The 17892-nt window shown below is 34.8% G+C and overlaps 2 protein-coding genes across 2 annotated transcripts; both read right to left on the reverse strand.

Annotated features, from left to right (window-relative positions):
* Positions 1–279: 279 nt before the first annotated feature.
* Positions 280–2761, reverse strand: LOC136813316 (uncharacterized). Its single transcript, XM_067069832.1, has 4 exons — positions 2260–2761; positions 1532–1731; positions 1056–1244; positions 280–855 (listed from the first exon to the last, which is right to left on the reverse strand). Exons 1-4 carry the CDS (start codon positions 2473–2475, stop codon positions 375–377), a joined length of 1086 nt encoding a protein of 361 aa, XP_066925933.1. The 5' UTR covers positions 2476–2761; the 3' UTR covers positions 280–374.
* On the reverse strand, positions 2760–17625 carry LOC136813313 (uncharacterized). Its single transcript, XM_067069829.1, has 3 exons — positions 17521–17625; positions 3622–4738; positions 2760–3250 (listed from the first exon to the last, which is right to left on the reverse strand). The coding sequence occupies exons 2-3, from the start codon at positions 4718–4720 to the stop codon at positions 2760–2762; spliced, it is 1590 nt and encodes a 529-aa protein (XP_066925930.1). The 5' UTR covers positions 4721–4738; positions 17521–17625.
* Between the last annotated feature and the right edge of the window lie 267 nt (positions 17626–17892).

The raw sequence follows: 17892 nt of genomic DNA on the forward strand, positions 1-17892 counted from the left end.
TTTAGACGTGAATTTCCGTTGCGAGATGTGTTTTTTGTAAGAAAATGAGCAAAATTATATTTTGTTCTCCAGATAACCAGGTATCGCTTGTTTATTTTTTCGAAACAAAGGGCAAAAAATACAAATCTAATAAGTAAAATAATCCTAAAACTCTGTTTCGATATGATTTGCATTAGAATTTGGCTGTACTTTTGATAAAGTTGGTACACCCAGCCAAGTATGGATTCGATCCACGGCTCTCACCTGTACCTTTTTTTTTTCGAAACAAAGGGCATAAAATACAATGATGTCTCAACTTTTTAAAACAATAAAATAAGGAACTAGGCTACAATTCGAAAAAAACTCTAGAATACAATTTCGAAAATGGTAAAATGTTAATCTTCACTTCCAGATTCTTCATCTGTATCATCAAAGATAATAGGTGGATGGGATTCATGCATTGGACATGACTTGTTCCTCTTGTTATGTCCCGTTTGGTTACAAGCTGAGCAAGTGATGCTGGTTTTCTTCTTTGAAGACATGATGGAAGCAGTAAACTTAAATTGTTTGGTACGTAAAATATGTATGATTGTGCGGAATCGTTGTGTGTCCATGTTAGTGTGAGAGAGCTCAGTTTGTTTGATACGTTTATTTAAATGCTCACCAGCATTTGTTGAAAAGTAGCCATAACCCCAATCGAATAGGTGCATGAAGAGTTTCATTAGGTCACTAACATGATTCCTCAGGTAATGGAGATATGGCATCTTATCCACGACTTTCTTTGGAGACTGGATTAGAAAAAGCTGAACAAAGGCTTCTACTCTTCTTTGAAACGATTCTATTCTTGTTTCGTCAGCATGGGTAGCTCTGAGATCCCTAAAAAGAAATAATTTGTACGTTTAGCGATTGTTTTTTCTAAATTCATTATTAGAATTTTAATAACTGTATACTACGGGTCTCTATTGAATTTTCTGAAAGATACTTGCTCTTCAAAATTCTCAAAGATTGGGTTAGAATAAACACCTTTAACATAAAATCAGAATTAATTATATCAGCAAAAATTTGAGAAAAGATACCTTGCAATATCACTAAATGCATTATACAACTTCAATATACTTCTCAATGAATTCGTCTTGTTAGAATTCCAGGATTGATTGAGCTCTTCTACAAAGACATTCAAGAACGTATCGATATTTTGTTCCATTAATTTGCAATCGTTGCCAATCATCTTAAGTGTGTCAGATCCATCGTACGATTTATTTTTGCTATGGGAAAACAAAATTAAACTCTAAAATCTCGAATTTTAATTATCATACACCTTTTTTATAAGCACAGGGTAAATTTTTGTGAGCCTCGTTATGCTAAGTATTCCAAGATTTGAGCCTGGGTATGCTTATAAGTGTTATGCATATAAAAAACGTGTAGTTATAAAATTTAAAATCCTGTGCTGGCAGAAATTTTCATTCAAAAATATCCTTGTTCAGCAATGCATTGTAAATAATGGTATCACAAAAATAGCTGATAAAATTATTTTCTTTAAAACAATAACTACCTATTATGGTAGGATTCAATTTGGAAAGCAAGATAAGTGCAACCGATTTTTCTCAAAGCTACTGGGATAAGGTGCGTTTGATTTCTTTTGGTGACCGTTTGATGTAGAAATTTCCAGAGATAGCGATGGTGGGCCAATATCATATGTAGAGCACAAGGTGGAGTTAATTCGACAATAGTTCCTTTGAATAAGACTGGTGCCTGAAAAAAAGAAAAAAGGGTTATCCATAATCCGGTACTCTTCTGTGCTTAATTGTAGGAGGAGGGGGGTCTGATAAGTGGACACTCTGGTAGAAAAATCATAAAATGGGGTGGGGGTCATAATTAAGGGATATTGGAGTGATTTTGGTGGGAAAATTAAGGTTTTTGACACCTTTGCGAGAAAAGTCAATTAAGCACAGAAGAGTAATCCATATACCTTAAGGAAACTAGTTTTTGTGGTAATTAATTTTTGCGGAACTAATTTTTGTGGGAATTAATTTTTGCGTTTTTGGGTGTCTCTGGGTGTCTATCGAAAACATTAGTCCCGCAATATGCAGTTTTGTCAAATAATTTCAAATACCCCTAGGAAAATGAGAAAACTTTAGCAAAAAGTGGGTGTCAAGCGTGATTATTAGTTCTGCGAAATATAGATATTTTAGACCCTCTTAGCAGGGAAATAAGTTCCCTGAAAATTAGTAAGCGTGAAAATTAAACCTTTTCTGTACAGCAAAATTATATTGCACCTACCCATTGAGCAAAATGATCTGATGTAAACTTTTTGTAGATTTGACTACCTTTGTCTGGGCAATTGCCCAACTTCTCAAGGGCTTCTTCTCCTCGTGCTATCATTTTCTTGTACGATTGCGACTGACCAACTTTTGGTTGCAGAGAACACCATTCTTTACTATTTAACTCACAATGAATACATCCAAATGTGTGAGTACACTGGCACTTTCCCAACATTTCTTTTGTAAAACTTAAATCAGTAACACTTATTACTACAATATTAAAATGTTCTTTTTCATCACCAACAGTTAAATCTACACCATATTTCACCAAATCTGTAAGCTCGTTGTAAATTCTTGAGACATGTGTACGCAAAGTTTCCCGTGACTCCTTTCCTCTCCATAAGGTAGAAATAAACTGTCCATATGGACATGTGATTAGCTCTTCAATGTTTAGTACACTGAATGATGTCTGTTCAGTCGGGTATTTTGACGCTGCTCGGAAGTTGTCTCCAGTGTCTCTCAAAAATATGGTTTTTTGTGACTATCAAAATTGTGGTACAGGTCTTCATCTTTTGAAATCAAAAATTTTCTGATTTTATTTTGTCTTTCAATAGAGAAAAACTTCATTTTTGAAAAAAGATCATTACATGAAGCAATCATTTGAAGTGTCTCAGTAACTGTACAAAAGTACCCCATACATTTACAATTGCTTTCACTTTCATGTATTGGGGCAATATTTCCAACATTCAACTCATTCACATATGTTTTCACATTTTTGTAAGAAGGAATATTAACAGATTTTGCAGCAAGGATGGTACGAATATTCCCATAGCCTCGTTGAGAAATATCAGCTTTCCCAATGAGCATCTCAGCTGTATCCTTCTCGTTCAAAGTCTTTGGTTTAGTCTTCAAATTAAGTTTTGAAATAATTCGACAAAGGTAATCTTCATTAAGTTCCAAAGCTGATTCGATTACATCTGGACACTCAGTGATGAGATGTTGAACAAATGCTAAAAGGGAAAAAGAAAGGTTAAAAAATAATTGCCAAATAATTAATTTACTTAAAATAAATTAATAATAAATTAATAACTTCAGGCAAACAAAAAAAGGTTAAAGGAAATTTAATTTTTTCAACGGTTATGTCAATTTTGACCGGTGGAATTGTTTCTATTTTCAATCAACTAATTACGTTAACTTAAAAAAGGTTTTACGCGCGCTTCACGCAAATTGGACATCAGCCTTAACATCACCATTGTGTTCTACTTTTCTGACCTTAAAGAAAATTATTGAAATATTGGGTTGCTTGAACTAATAACTACCTCGTGATTCAGAATTTGTACCTATTTTGGGAGAGTTAAAAAAAATATATATATATATTTACACTTTTCATCGCCAAACGACACATACTTCACAACATTATGAATGACCTCATTGCGGGCTTTGATTGCTTTAGGACATAAACTGCTGGTCGGTCCAGCGTTTCTTTTCCTGATATTCAAAATGTTTTTCATAAGTGGTTGGGACTTGATTAATTGAGCATGGTTTGTATCATCACCACCATCATCCTCACTTATCTCACCTGGACAATAACCTTCAAGATGCTCATCAAGCTCGGCAACCAGCTTACGTTGTACGTCAGTTCTTTGCATACCGAAAAATTCAAAACCAGACCAGTTTTTTTTCGTGCGAACTGCTTTAGCCTTATCTAAAAAGTTGGAAAGGCATGTACCAATTATGAATGATTCTTCACATATTTCATCATGCTCAGAAGATATGACATATTTTGGTTTATTATCTTCTTCCTTGATTTTCAGATTCACGGTCATCATCTCTCCGCTAACAAGCTTGATAGTGCGTAATGCATGATAACCTGGCTGGAGATAAATTTTCTTGCTATCTTGCTTACGGCCTGTATTTTTAATAAACGCAGGGTGGTCTTTTCTAATTCCCCACTCAACCACATCCAGCCAATTTGAAGTTCTTGACATACCTGATGAAGTGGCAAAAATTGAATCACCTGTAGATGATGAGCTCACATTATCAGCATCACCGCTGTCAACATTATTCTCTACTGCTTCTGAGGCTTGTTTAGAAATTATTTCAGCTGCTTTAACTCCATCAACATATTCATCTTTGTAAAAACCATAATAAGAGTTGCCGACAATCTTACCCTTGATTTCCACTTTTAAATAACCCAACATTTTCTTGACTGCCGTTGTCGAAGCCTTACAATTAAACGTCTTCTCTTGAACACTTTCTACTTCATCGTCTACTAAAACAGTTTTGAAAAGCTTGATTACAAATAGAGGTGAGTTGAGAGTAGATTGATGTACTTCAAAAAATATCTCATAATTGCCAAAAGTTCTTTTGGAAATGAATTTGTTGCGGTATTTCATTGTACCATGCGTTGATTTCCATCTCAAATCATTCACTGATTCCCCGATATTGATGATTCCAGCCCATTTAAATAGTTTTTCCATTATTTTGTAATATTTTGACTATAAAAATAAAAGGTGTGGATTTAATGAAAACAGCCATGATTAGAGAGAGATTTTCTTACCCAGCGAGGTACACATCACCTACTTGCTCAGTGTTGATGTTGTGAAATATGAATCGGCAGCCATTTTGAATCTACCAAGAAAAGTGTTCTGTCAACATTGCAGAACACAGAAATGAGAAATAACATACCTCCAAAAAAATCATGTTTTGACTACTTTCCCTTCAAGAAAATGCAACCTACTCATTCAAAATGAAAACTAGGATAGTTGAAATTGGTAATCTCAAAAGTAGCTGTTGTGAATATAGAAATAACGTTCAGGAAAAAGCATCTTTGAAAAAATCCCCCGAGGGTATAGAAAAATCCCCCGAGGGTATAGATTGCAAAAAAATCAACTTTATACAGTCATAAACCAAAGTAAACTTGAAATGTTTTGGTTTTTCCGCAGCTCCATCTATCATCTTGAACGAGAAAGTCTATTTTACAGAAGGATCACCATAGAAACAGCAGTAAAGGAACCAATCATAAGAGGACTAGAAAGAAAACACGAAAGCGCGGGAAACAAACTTCCAAACGCGCAAGCAAGCGTAGGCGGGGAAAGATCGCCGTGACTTCAAATTATCTTTCCATCAAAATTTCTTTCTTTAAGATAGGTTACCTTAGGTACAGTAAAGCAATGTTCGGTTTACCTTGAAAGTAGATTAATTTAGTCAGGATTAAATTTGGGCAACCTGCTAACAATTTTTACCATACAAGACACCAATGTTTCAATGAAAACCCCTACAAAAACTACAATCAGCGCCGAAATATTTGGCACAAAAGGGGAATTCCCTCAAAACTTTAAAACCGTAAGTGGTTTTAAAGTGCTTTGAAGTACAGTTCGGAAGTAGAGTTTTAACTATGAGTTTTAACATTAGACTTAAGACTTAGGATCTCAGGATCTAAAAGCTCAAAAATATTCCAATAAGGCTGAGAATATAGCCTGGAAGCCACTTAACCCCTCCCAAATCGAAAAATCCAATGAAACAAAGTTGAAGTACTGAAACTGCAATTCTCGTCCGACCTTTACATTCTGAAAAACGTTAAAATACCCAAATTTGTCAATATATTTCGGCGCCGGTTGTAGATATTTCCAAATTGTTACGAATTAGTAGCTATTACATTACAAGAGAAATGGAAAATAATGTACAGGAATACCCTTGGTCTCAATGAGCCAGCCAGCAAGACCCCTGTACACATGCGTACTTTATCGATCTAAATATTGCGCAAGGCTAAAAATTTTCGGGTTTACCCTGGGTTTAAAAGCATCTAGGTAGGCCAAGCTGTAAATAGTAGAAAGTTTGAAAATGTTTTACGCGCACGGTAAACGTCTGAAGGCGCTTGAAAATAGTCCTCCCGTGGAAAACTCTACAACAAGAATCTTGTTGTGCGCCGGAAAGTCAAAAACTGATACGGCGCCCTATTCATAAACACAATCACGCAACTTTGTTGTTATTACTAGTCCTTTTAGACGAACACGGTCCTTACGATTTCGAGATTGCACATTCGTGCATTCCCTTTAGAGCTTCAGCGTGGTGTGCAGAAAACAATCAAAATCTGATCTCAGGTTAGGAAATCTAGGCTCCAGTCAAGCTTTTTCCATGCTTGTTTGCTTCCTAACTCGCATTATCCAACCATGTCAAGTACTCTGACTGAACCATACTTTTTGTAAATTAATTAATTATACAAAATGTCGATTTTCCGTTTAAGGAAAGTCTTGTAAATGTGATTTGTAATTATTAAATGAAGTCCATCCCCTAGGTGATTAATTTGACCAAAACATGTGAAGTTGACAAGATTGCTTACTTACTTTATATAGGCCAGCTCTACAGATTGGAGATCATTTAGTCAATTGACAGACTGGAAAATTGAGGAAGAATCTACTCAGCATAGGCGTAGCGAGATACCCTGCAAAATTTATGAGGGAGTGCAGACGTTTATGACATATTCATTATCTGTTGATAAAACAAAGACAATGATTTACAGTGTCGTAAAAACCGCTCTCATCCATAAATTTTGCAGGGTATCTTGCTACGCCTATGGTAGGTCTTTTCCTATGTTAAATTATAGCCATAAAGAGCTATTATTTACATCTAATGTGCAAATTAGACTATTTAATTGGACCCATACCTTTCTAACTAATACCATCTTAAAAAACATTTCGTTGTTTAAATGAAGAACTCTTGCGTCAGCAAATTGTATTTCATAGTCATACAAACGTCCCAGCAAAAAAGTGCGTGTCAAAAAGGATAATGCTGCCGAAAGATTTTATCATTTACTTTTAGGTTCCAAATAAACGGGCCCCCTCTTGTTAATTTTCCGAATATTTTCCAGCCCCCCCGGACCTTATTAGGACCCCCCCTCGTTAATTCATTTTTAAGAATCTTTTCAGCTGTCAAAGAAAAGGTCCCTTATTTTGCTCTAAATAGCCTGATTTTAACCTATATTTACCTTATTTTTGGGTTTTCAGATATAAAATTTCCAACCCCCCTGGCAATAAGGAAACCCCCGTTTATTAAATTTTCCAACCCCCCTCCCCGTTTATTCGAAACCCTCCCGTTTATTTGGAACCTAAGAGTATTCGACATTTACTCGGATTTTTAGCTGATCACACCGATGATTTATTTGTTAAAATGACTTGGGATTTGGAACTTGATTCAGGTATCTAAAGTTTGTCTAATTTCGACACCCTTCTTTTCAGGGATAGGAATTACGAAAAAGGTCAACAAAAGATATTTTCCTCTCCGACCGCTCAGCAAAGAATATAGTTACAATCAGTGATTCCGACCTTCCTTTTATTCCTACCCCTGAAAAGAAGGTTGTCGGAATTAGATGAGGTATGTCGACATTAGACCAACTTACTGTAACTCTCATCCTTCCTGTTGCAAACATATTTTATAGATGAATAACGCTCTTTTTTCCGAGACCTTTCTAGAATAACTAACTGTCGCGTGGGGAGACGAACAACAAAACAGCCGAATACTAGAAAATAAAAGTCCCCAACGGTTCCCCATTTTTAAGGATGAACTTCCCTATCACCACTTTTTCCATCACAAACCTGTTAAATTCAAATACAGTGGAGTCTCTTTAACTTGAACCTCTATAACTCGGATGTCACCTTAACTCGATCAAGTTTTATAGTCCTTCCAGTTAACAATGTCTTATAAACCTTACTCCATAGCTCGAAATTTCCTCAACTGTAACATATTTGTATTCCCTGTGGCTAGGTGCGTGTTCGAGTTATAGTAACCTGATAACAGCTGTTCATAATTTTCTTACGCGCACGGTAAACCTCTGGAGGTACTTGAAAATTAAACATCTGAGGAAAATAGTCCTCCCGCGGAAAATCCTACAACAAGAATCTTGTTGTGCACCGGGAAGTCAAAAGCTAATACGGCGCCCTATTCATAAACACATACACGCAACTTTGTTGTCATTCCTAGTCCTTTTAGACGAACGCGGTCCCTACGATTTCGAGATTGCATATTCGTCAGATTGTTTGTTTTCACACATCCTTTTAGAGCTTCAGCGTGGTGTGCAGAAAACAATCACAATCTGATCTCAGGTTATAGAGACTCCACTCCGACTGCACCAATACATTTCATATACCAAGTCAAACAATCGTCACGTAAAAACTCGTTTAACAGTGTAGTCACTATGAAAAATTCGTTTATAAAAGTTGAGAACTTCTCGTATCAGATTTTTCTCACTTATCTTACAAAATACATCTATTATGATGGCAACGAGGTCGTCAATTACGTAAAAAAGTATTTTTAATGTGCAGAGCTCAAGATTTGCATGATGCTTTTTAAAAAACCATCATTAGCGTATTTTAATTTTATTTCTTTTGTAAGAACATTTTGATATGTACATAGCTACAGTTTCAAAGTCCAATTTTGAAACCATACGCCATTGAATTTAAAAGCCCCGAAGGAGCTAGAAATGAATTTCTAATCTTTCCCAGGCAAGAAAATGTGAATTTACGATAAATAACTTTCTTTTTCTATAGATTCTTCAACAAGTTCTTCAATTCTAACAAATTATAAACCGTTGAGAAGATAATTCAAAGCATGTGATTTTAGACTTTTTATCCTGTGATTGATGCTAAAAAAAAATTTATTGCATCGAAAATTAAAGCCTTAATCTATTTTCCAGGTAAAAATCTTTCATAAGGAAAACGTAAAAATGTTATAATAACCCAAGGAAAAAGTCTGGAAACCTAATCTAAGACTTAATTACTTTCCTAATATAACTGCATATTAAGACGTCATTACACGGCCATTCCAAAGGAAGGAGTACGCTACGGCAAGCTCATTTTTGACTCAATCCCGCCAGTAAGGACCTCTAGCAGCACCACGACCCGTGCACCATTTGAAAGCACCCATCATAGAGGCGGTTCAATCGTACATAGGCTATTTTCAATCGTAATGACTGTAATGCTACATATATCAGTGAGTCTAAGAGATATTTCGGGGTCAGATACAAAGAATATAATAGAGCTGTTCGAAATGGTGATACAGATGAAAACGTCAAATGTATACTGTATACTAATACTGTATATTGAGACAGCAGACTTTAGCTATCTCTGCAGATCAAAAACCGTGTAATTTTTTTACATCCATATTTTCTAAGAAAACCTCGATTTCCCGATTCACCGAATCTTAACAGAATAAATAATCTTTCTACAACACAAAACTAGGAATGAAAACAAAGTCTCAAGTCCCTCCTCAATGGGCAAGTAATCCCATCTCGTCAAACGTAAGTCTCGTGATCCAAGCTACGATAACCTTCCAATATTTTCAACCGCGATTGATACTTTCTCGGAATGGCTCCATATCATCACCTTCGATAAATTCTCAGTTCACTTAAGGCAGGTCTCTACTTGCGCGCACTGCGATCGCACTTTATCTAGCAAAGCTTCCACGCTATTGGTCCAAAGAAAAATGAAGCAATTCCATTGGCGCGATCTGACGTAATGGTTGAAAAAAGTTGAAATGTGTATTAAACTTTTTTTTCGAGCGCGCGCTACATTTTTACGACGTAATCTTTTTCCAAGCAAAAAAGATTGAAGCGAAACGGTGCGATCGCAGTGCGCGTAAGTGAAGACCGGCCTTTAGTGACTTTGAAGTATCCGGAGGCACCAAAGGATTTTATACACCAACGACCCAAGAACTATGTCGGCAGGCGTGGGCACTGATAGATAAGAGGTGCATAAAAGATCAATAACTTGGGACGGGATGGAGTTTTTACAAGCTCTTATTTGATTTGGTTAGTCGTTAACCAGTAATAAAACAATTTTGTTACTTTTTCTAAAGAACGCGTCATTTTTATTACTTCAAATGACCAATTATTAAAGTATCTTATAAAAACTCCACCTCATCTAAATAACTTCCGTACACTCTTACGTTTTTCCACGTAAAGCCACTTATTTCCCATTAGAAACGTGTCACCTGCGTGTTTTTTACACAAACGCTAAGTAATTGCAAAATGCATCTTAAAAGTTCGAAAAATATACCGCGTGGAAATAAAGATAGCGCTGGCCGTTATATACTCTGAACAAAGTTTTTTGGAAAGTGGTACCCTAATGGGAGCACTACTCCCAAAAAAATTCGGATAAAGATGGCGGATATAGCTTTGTCCAGGGATAAATAAAGGTCAGTGTATCCATCATTCAAATCTGAAGGCTTCACTTTTTCTTGTTTAAGAAAAGTTAAAAGTTTTTCTCTAGCCCGCTTTCCACACTATGTCCACTCAAACCACTCAAATCACCTCTCATATCACGTCTAGACAAACAATTTTCTCCAACTACTCAAACATGAAAATTAAGATAAAAACAGGATTTTTTCTCGATATCCCAAAAATAAATTCGGATTCGGATTCAATACAAACGTTTAGATTTCTTGATTAAGCTAATCCAGCTTATCCTAGCTTTTCAAATATCTAACTGCCCCCAAAACTTCGTTTTATTTGTTGGTAACAAGAATATTTTTTAAGGAACTTTAGAATGTAATGATTAAAGAATCTTTTACTTGTAGTAAAGTAATACAACCCCTTCTCACAGACCCACTGGGACCCCTTCACACTGGAAAAATTGGCCAAAATATCGTCCCTGGTGGAAAATTATCCTCCAATGTTTGTCCCTACTAAAAATAATCAAATAAATAAATCCTCAGTGCAAAATATTATGCTATTTGTCCCATCTCCGCTGAATTTTCTAACTTGAAAACAAAAAACCTCAAATCCCCAGCCATTAACAAACTAGGAATATCAATCCCCATCGTGTTTCAGTCTGTTATTTCTACCTCCACTGGCTGAAAAAATCCTACCGGGTCTATGAGAAGGGGGTGTAGTAATGACCGAACTAGGACTTTGACCACACCTTTATACACACTTTTTAATAGGAACAATTTTATAGGAACACCAGTCTAAAGATTGGACAAAGCCTAATAATTAAGATTTATAAGCAATTTGAGCCTCAGATTTCTCAATTTCTCAAACAAGAGAATACTTGTTATAATGACATTCAAAACCTTGAACCGTAGCTATGTATTGGGATAAAAACTTTCAAAATTTAAGAACAGTCACGGCAGAGCCAAAATTTTGTAGATATCCAGCTCATTTCTTTAATTCAAAGATGTGCCCATGTTTTCAGTTCATACTTTTCCTTACAGGAAAAATATTTTATTTTATATTTTATATTTTTACTAAAAAAATGACTGTCGTTCTTAATTGTTCGTATTTTCGAGCCTCGTTGTTCCTAAAAAAATTGTTCTTATATTAAAAGAGTGCAGAAAGCTACACGCTTTATATCAAACTATAGGTATGGTCAATTTTGTCAATCGAAATTCATCAAACGAACTCAAGCAACTTTTCAATCTTTTCAAAAACCTGCTACAACTATTTAAAAATTTTGACCCGACATTTTCATTGATTGTGCTAACTTTTTTCAAAAGATTTTGTGCCAGGCGATAAAATTTGCGTGTGTACAGTATCAAAGATCCTTTAAAGAAGCCAAAGTCTGGCCAAATATAATCTGCAGCGGAGACAAAAAAGGCTATAACTTTTGATAGAATTCGAATTAGATGTCGATTTTGGGCTCGTTAAAAAGATAATCCCGAGTGGAATATTATCAACAAAAAAAAAATTCAAAAACGTGAAAAACGAAGATAAAAAATGAAGATGAAGAAAAAGAAGAAGAAAATAAACTATACACGTTTTTTTTATATAAGGAACACGTTTATAAGTGACTCGAGACTGAAAATGGTCCAAAAATAAGGAATAGTTAAGGAACTGCTCAGGCTGAGAATAAGAAAACCAGTTTTAAGGAATCCAATTTTTGCGAATCCAAACTTAGCAGCTATGTAAATAAGGAACTCAATAAGGAACTTTGAGGCTGAAATTCTCTGTAAAAATAAGAAACTCCAGGCTCAGAGCAAAGTTAAGGTTCCTTATAAAAAAAACGTGTATATTATTACTGTATATTGAGACAGCAGACTTTAGCTATCTCTGCAGATCAAAACCCGTGTAATTTTTTTACATCCATATTTTCTAAGAAAACCTCGATTTCCCGATTCACCGAATCTTAATAGAATAAATAATCTTTCAACAACACAAAACTAGGAATGAAAACATAGTCTCAAGTCCCTCCTCAATGAGCAAGGAATCCCATTCATCGATGAAAAAAATCTCAATTTGAATAAAACAACATATAAAAATATATTTTGTAAATCAAATTTTTTTGTGTTCAGTGTTTTTATTTTTACTCGAAATAAGACTAGCGTCTGAATATGTAAATTACATTTATGGTAGAATAATCCTTGTGCAACCCCTCATAAGTTGAATATGGACATCTAAAAAAACTCTGTCAGACAGAGAGCAGGGAAAATTGAACACAAATTTAGATTATGACTATTTAGCTAAAATCACGGGATCTTTTTCTGGTTCGGAAATATCTCGCTTATCACTAGCTGACGCTCTCTAATTCGACGTTCTTCTATTCGATACGCTCCATTATTCGATAATATTGGAAGCCCATCGTCAACTAGAAACTCTCTTAAACAACGCTATACCATCCAATACGCCCTCTTATTCGATATAAATCCGATTCACCTTAAAAATCGAATTCGAGAGCGAGAATTGTATTTAATCAAAGGTCCTTTCTCGCTAAAAGGCTAAGGAGTAGAAACGATACTTTGATACACGTTTTTTTATAACAACAAACTTTATAAAAACATAAGGCTTCATTGGCCTTTATATTAAGAACAAGCTCAAGAACATTTGACCACTCTATACTCTAAAACACCCGATTTCTCAACTACACGGAAAATCACTCAAAAAATGAGTACATTTGAGAACATTTTGAAAAATATTTTGTGAATACAAGGTACCGATCCGATATTCTCCTCTACACTTTTTTCCTTTATAAGAACAATTTTATAAATACAATGAGGCTCAAAATCGCCAAAAAATAAGAACAATTTAAGAACAATGCTGAGCCTAAAATTACTCAATTTCAAGCAATTTAGGGGTGAATATAGCAAAACTTGAGTATAACCCCTGAAATAACCTATAAATAAGAACAGGATGAGAACAATTTCACGCTGAAAAAGCCAAAAATAAATTTGTCTCAGGAAAATTTTACTTGTTCTTAAAAAAGAAAAAAGTGTAACCCTTTTGAGTTTTAAACTAAATCTCCTTCGCAGAGATAGAAAATGAAGGGGGTAATATTTCGAGGTAAGTATTATATAAGATCCATTTGGATTATTTGAAGCTACATGTAAATAGATTATCAAAAAGAGGTGTAAATTACTCAAAAAGGCTATTATTCCATATACAAGTTTCTTCATAAGAACACTTTTTAAGACTTCAGATGTTTTTAACCTTTTGAGGTGTAAAGAATTACTCAAAAAGAACACTTTTGAAACCTTCGGATGTTCTCAATGTTTTGGGATAAAAATGCATAAAAATGTTTCCGAAATATCCTTCACTCGCAGTTTTAAGGGTCTTGAAAGAGACCTTTCGGGGTGTCGATTGAAAATAGACCTTACGAGACTTCAGCGATATCTTTCAGGTTCCCGCTTAAGGACCTTCGGGATATAGATTGGAATGTGCGAAAGGCGTATTAAAAAAGGTCTCAAATAGAACCTTTAATGGCTTCACCATTTTGTGAGTAATTTCCTAAAAAATCGTCCAAAAAGGCCTCAAAATGTTCTTATAAAAAAACATGTAGTTCATAGGAACATTAGTTGAAATAAAATCTTCTCACCCAAACTCTTTTACAACAGCGACCTTTTAAACACCAACCGGTAAAGATTTTCTTAGTTCATGGATAGTCTGAAACACTTATATATTATACTATATTTCCTATATACCTTTAAGAGCAGAAGCCTAGTTCTTGGATATAAACGATATAACCCATTGCAATAATGTACACGCTTTTTTTATAAGAATACACTTTATAAGAATGTCCATGATGAAAATTGCCAAAAAATTAAGAATAATGTTAAAAATATCACCATCATGGAATTTTACTACTCAAGCTAAGAATGCCATTTTTAGAGCATTTTCCAACTATAAATTGTCAATTACCCCCAAATAAGGCTCACTCCTTTCACAAAAATGCCATTTTATGCTTGAGACGTATTTACTAAATGTTAAATCTAGTCTGAATTAGGATACTAACCTAAGAATTGTGTAAGAATATTTTAGGACGATTTTCCCAAAAAAGTTCAGAATATCCATGATGAAATGGATTTACACCATTCTTATAAAAAAAGCGTGTAAGTGACTAACTGCAATTTTCCCAATTTTTATGTACTGAAAGTTTTTTCAGGCAAGTTGAAAGTCTTTCAAGCTTTCAAAAGCTAATTGTATTCTTATGTTAAGTGATCTCGAATGAAAATTAATAAATGGAGCACGCAATATACGTTTTTTATAAGAACAAACTATACATAAAGCTTCGATGGCCAAAATGTTAAGAACAAGTTAAGAACATTTTAAGACTTTGTGGACTCAAAAAACACCCTTTTCTTAGAAAACTGGTAAAAAATACTTACAAAATGGTCAAAATAAGAACATGTTAAGAACATTTTTAGGCTTAAAACTCAAATAAATAAGAACATCCAAAGGCTTCAAAAATTTTGTATATTTTTATTAAAAAAACGTGTATTTCTTTTTGAATTATAACCAGAAAAGTTTGCGTGATAAAGATTTTATCCTAAGATTATACAATATAGAACAGACAAGTGGGTGCAGACCATAGATATCTTATATAAAACACTAGATAAAGCTACTCTGTATTTTCCAAGCAACGGCAGGTGAAGCATAATAATGCACCATCTTTGCTGAAAGTAGGTCACAGTAGGTCACAGTTTGGTACCGGCAATTTGTTCAATCAACCTGAATGGCGCAAAGCGACGAGGCGAAAGAAAGGCTTGATCGATCAAATTGCCGGCACCGAACTACTGGTCTACTAATGGTCTACTTATCAAAGATGGCGGATTATATTGCTTCAGCTAGGGACGGAGTAGCTCTATCTAGTGTAATTTATAAGATATCTGTGACACAGACAGAGAAGGATTTCACGTAGAGATACGAATAATATCTTACATCTACCCTACAAAAGCTTGTTTTCCTCTAAAAGAGTCATCGTAAATTGACCTTTACTAAAGTTCAGGTGGTTCTCATTTAGTCCAGCTAACAACAAACGTATCACGTATCTAAAATCAAGGCTTAAATTTAAAAGATGTTCAGCTCTTAAAGGTTTTATTTTTACATAAGTATTCCCGTTTCATATCAGACGCATATTTCATATCAGGACAGTGTCTGCCTTACATAGTTTCTACCCCCCTACATTGGGGGGGGGGGGTCTTGGGTTTTGATGAACCAAAAGCAAGGGGGTGTTAAAAGTATGACTTTCTTAAGGGGGGTTGTCAGTTAAGGGGGGTCTTCTCACCTTAGGGGGGTCTTCTTAGATAAGGGGGGATCTTCCTTGAATTATGCAAAAATTCAATTTTTCATTATACTGATTTTCTAACGGGGGTGTCAAATTTTAAATGAATTTCCTAAGGGGGGTTAGCACTTAAGGGGGGGGGTCCTCTTACCTAAGGAGAGGGTCTTGACCCCTCTAGAAGCTATGCCTTATTGTTATATTATGCTTACATAAGCAAAAAATGTTTTTCTTTTCTTTTTTCTGACCAATCTTGCTCAACATTCGTGTCAACCCAATGTGTAAAAGCTTGTGGATAAAAATTGATGAATAAGCAAATGATATCACTCTTATTTAAAAACAAAACCTTTAAATTTAAAAGATATTCAGCTCTTAACTGTTGAGAAAAAATATTAGGTAAAGATAATAAGAGGAACGAAAAAAACCCCGTTTCAGTTATCGCCTTTCAACACCCTTAGGAAACGGTGACCAAAAAAAAATTACCCTCAGAACACCCGCAGATATTTACCATCGTTCATATCAACCGACATTGATATTAACACGTTGCCAATGCAAACACCATGAAACACGAAACATACATTTTTGAAAAACTTGTGGATAGGTCAAAATTTTCAGTTATTTTAACAAAACTTTTGATTGAGTGAACTGATTTCAAAGTTTCATTGCCAAATTTTAATAAGTCAAGATTTCTTCTTTTACATAAGTGTTCCCGTTTCATATCAGACACATATTTCATATCAGGACAGTGTCAGCCTATTGTTAGATTATGCTGATATAAGCAAAAAAAGATTTTTTAACCAATCTTGCTCCACATCCGTGCCAATTCAATGTGAAAAAGCTTGTAAATTTAAATTGAGTCAGCAAACGATATCACTCTTATTTAAAAACAAAGCCTTTAATCCAGTATTAACTTTATTGATGCAATGTGCAAATGCCACGCCGCAGTGAAAAATCTTCCACATCCATAGACTGGAGTCGTTTATAATGCGTGTAATAATAATAATACCAATACTAATAATAATAATAATACGGGATTTAGTTTGTATAAACGACTGGAAGAACCCGGTGTTCCAGCCTTATAGATACCCCGGCTAGCTACGCAGAAACTTGCGTAGCGAGAAAAACAATTTATCAAGCAATAACAAACTCTCAAAACAAAATCAACTCAAATGAGAAACTTTCAATACACAAATCCACACACATGTTTTTCTCAAGAATTATTTTGAGCGGGAAAAAATTATAATTGCAAATATTGACACTTTTCTTTTGTTTGGAGTTAGTGCACAAAGGTTTCTAGACGACTAAAATTGTTCCCTTTATTTTTACTTTTTGCTTTATTTCTACTATGTATGAATTAGTCGTCTAGCTTGCTAGACTACCACATCCACTTCTAAATTGTGGTACTTATCAAAGGGCGGCGATTATTTAAAAGCTCCAAATTTAAACACGGTACTTTAATAGAGAAAACACGGTCATTGAAAATGTAATTTGCTTACCGTTAAGTTTCAGATTTGGTGGTTCTAATTCCGAAAAAAGCCCCTTGTACCAAATTTCAGCGCCATATTAAACACCTTTTCGACCGAAGCCGCCAATTTCCGCGAGGACACCCCCCCTAAACTCGATCCAATCCTTTTTTGAAACCTTTTTCTATTGTCTATAAGTGCGAAAAGAAGACTGAGACGGTTTTAGGGTGGTAAAACGGACAAGAAAAGCCCGCGCGGCAAGTGACGGCTACGGTCCAAAAGGTGTACTTTTCGAATTCTATTAGACTATAATGTAAAATGTAATTTGCTTACCGTTTAGTTTCAGATTTGGTGGTTACGATCTTGGTGTTCTTGTGATAAACATGATTGATCCTATTAGATAAATGTAATTGCTTTCTCGATGGTAACTCCTCCATTATGACCTTTCAAATGTTGTGGCGACCAATAAGAAATCTTCCTCACGACAATAAATTATTTCCAGAAACCTCCAAAATTTGTGGATTTTCCAGTAGTAAATTCTCACAACAAAAAATTTCAATAAATATGTTTTTCCAATTTGGTGGTTATCTTAACAATAACTCTTACAATAATTTTTTTTTTTGGAAAATCTCTAAATTTATGGTTATTGAGTTTCCAGGAGTAAATTCTCGCAACAATGAATAATCACTCTCAATGGTTATGATA

This window comes from Clytia hemisphaerica, unplaced genomic scaffold (genome assembly GCF_902728285.1).
Source record: "Clytia hemisphaerica strain Z4C2 unplaced genomic scaffold, Clytia hemisphaerica genome assembly, whole genome shotgun sequence".
Taxonomy (NCBI): Eukaryota; Metazoa; Cnidaria; class Hydrozoa; order Leptothecata; family Clytiidae; genus Clytia; species Clytia hemisphaerica.